The sequence below is a fragment of the Aethalodelphis obliquidens genome, unplaced genomic scaffold, assembly GCF_003676395.1.
Source record: "Aethalodelphis obliquidens isolate GAN/ISIS:26980383/991018 unplaced genomic scaffold, ASM367639v1 scaffold44, whole genome shotgun sequence".
NCBI lineage: Eukaryota > Metazoa > Chordata > Mammalia > Artiodactyla > Delphinidae > Aethalodelphis > Aethalodelphis obliquidens.
In genome coordinates this window covers 6,521,621-6,529,990 of record NW_020837988.1, presented here as the reverse complement: position 1 = coordinate 6,529,990, position 8,370 = coordinate 6,521,621, and the positions used below count along the sequence as shown (strand labels likewise).

The window sequence follows — 8,370 nt, the reverse complement described above, 5'->3', positions numbered from 1 at the left end:
GCACCTCAAAGAAGCAATGGACAGGGTGTACTTTCCAAAATACTGCCATTTACTTCTGAAAAACACAAATGCCAAAGGCCCAGAGCAGCCCATGTGATTGGATTGCCTGCGACCTGCCTTGGGCCCCAGAAGAACCTGGCAAGGTCAGGCTCCTCCCTGCTCTGCCTGGGAGAGGCCTGGAGAGCGTCCTTATCGTGCTGACTCTGCTCTGGGAGCAAGATTTCTGCCTTGAAAGCAAATGCAGCAGCTGCAGAAATGTACAGTGCATACCTTTCTCACCCCTCTCCCCACCCCTGGTGAACAGAGCTGGAGTAAAGGTGCCTCTAGGTCATAAGCTGCACGTCTCCTGCCCTCTTCCCATTGTTGGGGTCAGGGCTTTGGGAGACATATGACCTTGGCCCCATGTAAACTCCTTTAGCATGTAAACTCCTTGCTGCCCATCTCCCCACCCCAAGCCTCACCCACATGACCTTGTTTTGCATACAATGCGTTGATTTTCCCAGAAATGGATGACCTCTCACTCCCTAACCTGGCTCAGTACGAAGGGAGATAAAGAAGTTTGGGCCCGAATGTCCATCTGAGAAGAAAAGGATGTGGCTGATGGGGGAGGAGATGGCCCTTGGGTTTAGGGGTTACACAACGGGGTGAGGTTTGCTCACTTCTATCTCCCACCTACTCCAGGAGTCAGGGCTTTCTTTTTATCTGGCTCTTTATCCAGTGGAAGCACTACAGCTGCTTGAAGAAGTAGCCTGTGGGCTGCATACCGGCCTAAGGATTGGAACAGAAGAATAACCTTTCCCTATCAGTAACTGTAGGTGTCTGGGGACACAGGCAGAAAGGTAGGAAGATAAGGCCAGGGATTCAGGGAGGAGGGGCTCCCCTGGGATCTGAGGTCCAGTGAATAGGAACCAGATGTTTCCAGGTGCCCTACTGTGCTTGTGGGCTGGGGGAAATGGGGTGCACCTCCCAGAGAGGGGCTAGTAAGGCCAGAGGTAGCCTAACAGACCTAATCTCTGTTACTCCTCTCCCCCCCTCCCCCCAGGGAGCTGGGTCCCTGCCCAATCTCCACATCTCTTATCTTCCTGAGGCTTTGGTCTCGCTCCTGGCACAAGGGCCCTGTCTTATTGGGGAAGATTGTTCTCTGGGGAGCCGGAGGAAATGAAGGCCTGGGTCTGCTCAGCCTCTTGCCAGCTGAAGGGTGGGAATGGGGTCACTACCTGCCTCATACCCCAGAAGCGCATCAGTGCCCCCTGGTGCTGAGCTGGTGCAATATCACCCTCATGGTGGGTAGGTGGGAGGCCCAGGCCCCTGAGTCCTAGCACTAGAAGGCAAAAGGGGCACCAGCTCCCTTCCTCCGTTTTCTGGTGCCCTTTTGATTAGATTATGTATCATTAAAATGAAATAAAAATATTTTACCCTCCTCCGGGGATGCAGGGAAGCTACAGGAGCTAGAATAGGGGCAGGAGTACGGAGGGGCTGTGCACTGGGTCCCCCAACTCTCTCCTCATTGGCTCAGCCGCTTAGAATAAACCAGGTCTGAGGGAGAAGGCTGCATCCTTGTGCGTCTCTGGAGCTTCCTCTCAGCCCCTTGGGATTCACAAGAAAGAGCAGCAGCTGGGCCGCTTCTTCTGGGATTCCACATAGTCTCGGATCTGGAAGCTGGGTTCATTAGCCTGCCGCCCGGCTCTGTACTTCAGCTCCCTTGAAGAGGAAGAAGAAATGGGCTGGGCAGGCAGTGAGGAACTGAGCCTTCTCCCACTCCCACGGCCCGGGGCCAGGGGGCTTCCGAATGCAGAATATGGTTGGGCCCGGGGACTGGGCCAAGGGCCAGGCCCTACCGAATTCCCAGATGGTGTCACCCTGCCCTGCACGTTCCCTTCCCGGCTCAGCGCTCACTTGGCAATGGCCAGAAAGGCTAACTCCACGTTCATGCCCGTCTTGGCGCTGGTCTCCATGAAGGGAACTCCATACTCCTGCCAGGGTGAGATTAGCCTCAGTGGCCAGTCTCCGGCTGCCCACCCCCACTCCCCCCAGGCAGTCACTTACCCTGGCCAGCATCTCTCCATCCTCTGAACGGATCATCCTTTCACTGCTCACATCCGCCTGTCAAGCCCAGGTGGGTCACTCTGGGGAAGGAAGCCTTGACCCCGGATGGCCCCTCTCCCGCCCCGCGGGCCCAGGTTTCTGCCCTGGGAGCAGGTACTTCCCGCCCCCTGCTGGTGGCCTGCGGGACTGCGGGTGGTATGATCCACCTGGGGCCAGGGCTTCTGCCTTCTTCAAGTTCTTACCCAGCTCCCAGCAGGGGGATCTCACCCCAACTCAGGGAGGTGGGTAACTCTGCTTGGCAAGGGGGTGGTGGCCAGCCTCGAAGGGCTGACAGTATTTGAGGTTAACCCTTTCCACACACAGCTCTTAATCCGTGTATCTAGTCCCTAGGATCTAATAGGGGCTGAGCAGCTGGTCATCCCTGGATCTCTCAGGAAGCAGCTTGACCTTTCCCCGCAGGGGGCCATTTCCAAAGCTTTAAGAGGGCAGATATGATGGACTGAAGCCTCCAGATAGGTCTGACTCCTGAACTGGAGGCTGTAAAGAGTGCTTTGCTGGAAGGATGTCCAGCTAATACTTGTGGCAGTGGGAGAAGGATGGGCTGACCCTGCCCTGGAGCCACTCACCTTGTTGCCTAGGAGCATAATCACCACATCCCTCTGGGCGTACTCGTGAATCTCAGTGAGCCAGGCCTGTGGGAGAGGGTGCGCTGAGCCCCAGCCATTCCCCTCCTCCCTCCTGCCTTTCCTTCTTCTGCCCTGTGGATTATCCTGGACTACTCACTGCCCCTGAACACCGATCATAATGCCCTGTGCATTCTCTCATCGACATCTTTGTTTGGGCCTCTCCAGTCCTGAGTAGCTCTAAACCCCTTGCAGTGTAGCTCTCAGTTCTATGAAAGACAGAGGCGACAGAGGCTTTATCTTATAAATCAGCTGGTAGTCACCAGCAGTCTCCTCGAGTGCCCTGTTGAGGATTCTAAGGCCCCATAAGGGCTCAGTGATCAAAAATACTGTGATTGATTAGTGATGTCTGCCATGAGCATGGGGTTGGAGGTGGCAGTAGGAGTGCCATGGATTCCATCCAGTTTATAAGCAGTTTTATATCTGTATGTCTTGTTCCCCCAGTTTGCTTGTCAACCCCTTGAGGTCAGGGAGCGTGTGAAATCGTCACGATGCTGTGCACAGAGTCAGTGTTTGTTGAATTACTGTCTCGACTATTTAATAGTTTGCTTGTGAGGAGGGAGCCACTCGCTTTGTCTGCCTGAGTCACCTTCTTGAAAGTTGGGGTGGATGTATGGGTAGACTTTTCTGCTTGGGCTCTCCTCTTGGTCTCTGTGGGTAATTGTCCAGGGTGGAGCTGGGCACTTTCTGAACATTTTGTCATGAAATGCTCCATGAATCATAGGGATGAGCAGGTGGCACACAGCCTGCTTGGCCTTCATGCCCACATGCCCATCAACTACCCAGGAGTAGTTTATTACTTCTGAGTCACAGCTCCGGTGTTTTTAACGAGGCAGCAGTATTCCATGCTCCACCCATTCCCACAAAGCAGGAAGCAGCCCTGGCCTGCACAGGCCCTGCCCTGCCTGCTCGTGAGTGGTGGGTGGGGAGGACCTACCCGGATGTTGTCGAAGGAAGATTTGTTGGTGATGTCATACAGCAGGAGCAAGGCTGGAGGGGGAGAGAGAGGTCACATGGGGAACTTGGGGCAGAAGGGTGGATGTTACAAGTGGGCTGGGGGGGTGGTGGAGGTGGAGCACGTGAGGGACCTACCCTGGGCATCTCGGTAATAAGCGTGGGTGACACTGCGGAACCGCTCCTGCCCTGCGGTGTCCCAGATCTAGGAAGGGATGGACAAATGGTCAGAAGGGGGCAGGGACTGTCCTGGGCAGAGGAAAGCCATGTTGTGGTACGAGAGATGGGCGGGGAGGTGAGATGTTTCCTTCTTTAGTTTCTCATGGGCTTGTGAACATCTGGTGATGTCCCGGATGGCGGTAGTTAATGAGTTCTCAAGCTCGTTCGGTGCTGTTGCCTCTTGCCCAGCCCAGGGATTAGAGGTGTCCAACCTCCTAGAGCAGATGAGGCCTGGGAACCTGGGGATGATTTGAAGCGAGCCTAAGCTTGTCTGAAGGCACTTAGAGCTGCTGCCTTTGACAGAAGGGAGGGTGCCTGGGAACGGCTTTTTCTGCAGACATCAAACAAACAAAGGCCGTTTCCTCTCCTGACCCCCACAGGAAGTTAGCCCAGGCGGAGCGCAGGGCCGCAGGCCTCCTGTGGTTGGGTGCGGAGGCTGGGCAGGCTCCCCCATCCTCTCGCCCACACCCCAGCCCTCCCAGCCGCTGGTCTCACCTGCAGCTTCACCCTCATGCCATCCACGGTCACCACCTTGTTCTGAAAGAGAAAAGGGCAGAGGGAGAGGTGGGCGTGGAGGGCAGGGGAGTCTCGGTTTCTGCCTTCTGCTGAATCCTACAGTACAGCAAACATCCTGTCTGGTTGCTCCCCAGGGCCACGGGGGTCCGGTGAGCCCCGGAGACGTCTCCGGCCAGATCGCCCCATCAGGGCAGTGGGACTCTGTCCCCAGGTACCCCTACTTTGGAGTCCTCTCTTCTGGGGACTCCGTCTGCCCTTCTCACAACACGCCAAGGCAGGGAGAGCCTGAGAACCTGCCTGACCGCACCCCTCCTCTCGCCCCGGCCCGGGCTCAGCAAGGTGCACAGGCGGAGCTCCAAGCTCTTAGAGATGAGACGCCCACCAGCATCTCGGGGACCGCAGAGGCTGGATCTGCAGGGCCGTCTTTCCCCTGGCTGTCCACTAGTTCTCCTCAGTGAAGCTTCCCCTCGCACTGGGAGGGAGGCACCTGGCCTTTGAGAGCACCCCAGGATTAGACCCTCACTCTCCTGGCCCGTGCGCGTGTGCAGTGCTCAGAGCCCTCGGCATCCGGGATGCCGATTTGTAAAGATGGGTTCTTCGAGGTGAGAGGGAGGGATGCTGGCAAGCTGCTCTGTCCCCACAGGGCCAGCCCAGTTCCTCCACCTAATGCCGTGCTGGGCTTCCCGGGACTCCAGAAAGACTGGCTGACCTCAGGTCTTGCCGGGGGGGCCCAGCTAGCACTGTGGGATATGTCTGCCCGGCTGGGGGCAGGATGTTAAGACTCAGTCTCTCATTTCTCATCCTGTAGGGGAGCCAAGAGCCTCCCCAAGCCCAGACTCCTCTAAGCTGGCCACCTCTGGGGTCCCTAGGGGAGCATCCTGTGCCCTAGGGCGAGCCACAGCAGTCCTGAGAAGCCAGCGCAGGTGAGGAGAGGACCGTCCCCCGTGCCTGAGCCATAGCCCCCGGCTCGCTGCTGGAGCAGGAGCCTGCAGCCACCTCACCCTGAAGTCTATGCCGACAGTGGCTATGAAGGTCCCGGACAGGAAGGCCCCATCTTTGAATTGGATCAGGAAACAGGTTTTGCCGACGCCTGAGTCTCCCAGAAGCATCACCTAGGAGATGGGGGCAGAGGCAGTTAGCTGGGCTTCCAGGGAGAGCCAGGGAAGGATGCCAACTGCCCCGAGGGCACCTGCTTCTGGAAAAGCCTGCTGCTGCCTTCACCCTGCCTCTCCTCTCCACACTCCCCGGGTCCGGCTGCCTCTCAGGCTCTCCCTCTGACCCTCCTGTCCTCATCTGGTTTCCTGGAAGCCTGAGTTGCCAACTTAGCACTAACAGGACCTCAAACGTGCTCGGTGGTCCCAGAGAACAACCACATTCTTGTGGTCTCGACTCTGCACCGTGCTAGGATCCCTTCCCTCTCTGTGTGTGTTCCACGCATGTGTGCACACGTGGGTGGGGCTATGGTGCCAGAAAGAGAAGTGTTAATACCTCGGACAGGGATTCCCACCCAAGGGAGTGTATCAGAATCTGCTGGGGGCACGGCTCTGTCATTTGCAAAGCCATATTCTAAACTTACTTTTGTTTGGGTGTTTTACTTTTGGTTACATTTATTTGGAAGTTCCTGATGACATTTTATGTTTATAAAAGCGTTGCATGAATTAGGGAAGGTTGAAATTTATACTGAAGCGGAGAGGCACTTAGTCTGAAGTTCGTTCCGCAGAAACCTCCCACGTGGGACAAATGGCTGACAGTTGGCATCCCTGGTCACTGTAGGTGGCAGAGCAGGAGGGAGTGTGTGTGGGGGTATGTTTGTCCCTTTCCTGTCTGTCCAGTCTCTGCTCATCTTCTTTGGGGACCATGGGTGGGGGAGGGGACCCCTCTGTCCAGTCACTCCTCAATCTTGGAGAACAGAGGTCCAGACCTAATGCTGGAACTTTCCCAACAGGCCGAGTCGATACTTAATGGGCTGAGCAGGGACTAGGTTTGAGTTATTTTTGAGGCTGTGACCTTGACAATGGAGCCCAAGGGCTTTCCTGCTGTGGGCATGGGGTATGGGATTAGCTAACTTTGGTGGAGAGGTGGGGGGCTGAACCAAAGGTGTATGAAGGCTGGGGTCCTGGCTTGTACATGGGTTACTGGGGGACTTTGGGAAGATTTCTTAACCCTTCTGTGGCAGTTTCCATAGTGGTTAGAAGGAAAGAGGGATAATTTCTTTGAGGCCTTTCTAGACTCCGTTGATGTCTAGGGTCAACAATGTTGGCATGAACCACCTGACTCCAGAAGAGTGGCCCGGGGTGGGTGCTGCCTGCCTGTGGCCCCATCCCCTCTAATCCTCCCCAAGGAGCTCCCACCAGGCTCTTCCCAGACCATCCCGGACTCAGTCTCCTAGGCAGGCCTCGGGCATGAAGGCTGGTGGGGGCCAGAGGCCAACCCTCCACAGATGCCGCTTGGCCCAGGGGACAGATGGCAGGCTGGGGGCTAAGGAGCCTTCTGGAGCCTGCATTGCTCCCTGGCTCCCGGGTCCCAGTACCCGATGGGGAAGGAGGGAGAGAGGGAGGTAGGGCAAGCACCTGTGTACTTTACAGTTGACGGTTGCCTTGAGCAAATGATGCCACCCACCCAGCCAGGCAAGTCCACCAAACAGCTGCTCAGCCTTGCCACCTCCTAGGCAAACACCCAGCTGGCGTGTCAGGCAAGGAGGTCAGGCAGTTCCCAGTGGCCTGGGGCTGGCCCTCAGCAGCTCCCCTCCCCTGAACACAGTGGGGGCCGACTTCCTGCCTGGAGCCCACAGAGGACGCTTATCGCAACGGCTCTGGGTGGGTGACTTGCAGAGTAGCTTCCTCTGAAACGAGGGGGGTTGCAGGAGGAACCCAAGGCGCAGAAAGAGGCAGGTCTCCTTCAAGGCCATGTAGCATGAGATGGGCGGCCCCTTCGCTAATCTATCCCCCACCGTACAGAGGAAGAGTGGAGGCTCTGGGCTCTCTCAGCACCTCTTTCAGAGTTCCTGGTACCTGCCTGCTCCAAGGGCATGGAGGGAGGGCAGACAGACCAGTGTCCACCACCAGCCCCACCTGCTTCCGTTCAGGGCCACCCGCAGAGGGAACCAGCCCCAGACAGCTGACTTAAGCTCTCCCAGGTGGGAGGCTTGTGCCTAACGCCCCAGGTCTTTCTCAGGTTCTAAAAATTCCCATGTGGGTCTGCATTCTGGCTAGCAACATCTTCCCAGAAGAAGGTGTGGGCAGTGACTGCAGGGGTGGAAAGGGAAGGGGTAGCGCCTGGAGGCAGCTGGGGTCCTAAAGATCTTCAGTCCTAAGGCCTGGAAACTGGGAGAAGGGCATTAACTGCAAGTTTCCCCGCCGCCAGGGGGCGTCCTTTCCGAGTCGCCAGGCAGCCCTATTTCCCAGCGCTTCGGGTGCCTGTACCCTGGAGGGCTGTGCGCTCAAACCCTACCTAGAAGCATGGGATTCCTGGGGCTCGTATTGGCCGGAGTGTGGCAGAAGAAAATGGGGTTGCGGTCCTCTGGGTGGGGAGTCACCCGCTCCTTCCGACCTTCCTCTCCCTTCTCCCACGGAGCCAGCCCAGATCCCTGGACGCTGGCATGGGCCCAGGGCTCTGTCTCGACCCTCCTTCCTTACTCTGGGAGACTCGGCTGCCTGGGGGGAAGGGATGAGTCCAACGCAGACGCAGCCAGAAAGGGTCTTGGGCGGGGAGGCCGGGGTCTCAGGGCGAAGAGCGCGGGGAGGGGTGACCCCCAGAGCCGGCACCGAGTCCCCAGCGCTGGGTGCAGTGCCCACCCACCTTGCCCATAAGATCGTAGCTCGGACTGCAGGGTGGGGAGCGCTCGGGGGCCTCGCCGTTCCGGGTGGCAGCGGCGCCAGGAGTGCCCGTCATGTCCCTGGACCAGAGGTGAGCTGGGGCAGACGGCGGACGGGGGACGGCGCAGGAACCGCCT

The 8,370-nt window shown here is 57.6% G+C and overlaps 1 protein-coding gene across 3 annotated transcripts; it reads right to left on the bottom strand.

The window, feature by feature from the left end:
• Nucleotides 1–28: 28 nt before the first annotated feature.
• RAB37 (RAB37, member RAS oncogene family) lies at nucleotides 29–8,341 on the bottom strand. 3 transcript variants are annotated; one of them, XM_027080571.1, is made up of 9 exons: nucleotides 8,217–8,336; nucleotides 5,420–5,530; nucleotides 4,398–4,439; nucleotides 3,822–3,888; nucleotides 3,667–3,719; nucleotides 2,673–2,738; nucleotides 2,047–2,103; nucleotides 1,897–1,973; nucleotides 29–1,701 (listed from the first exon to the last, which is right to left on the bottom strand). In XM_027080571.1, exons 1-9 carry the CDS (start codon nucleotides 8,307–8,309, stop codon nucleotides 1,596–1,598), a joined length of 672 nt encoding a protein of 223 aa, XP_026936372.1. In that variant the 5' UTR covers nucleotides 8,310–8,336; the 3' UTR covers nucleotides 29–1,595. The 3 variants fall into 3 exon arrangements, with proteins under 3 accessions (XP_026936372.1, XP_026936373.1, XP_026936374.1); XM_027080572.1 differs by lacking the exon at nucleotides 5,420–5,530 and having other exon boundaries at nucleotides 8,217–8,341; XM_027080573.1 differs by lacking the exons at nucleotides 5,420–5,530; nucleotides 8,217–8,336 and adding an exon at nucleotides 4,801–5,409.
• Nucleotides 8,342–8,370: the final 29 nt, after the last annotated feature.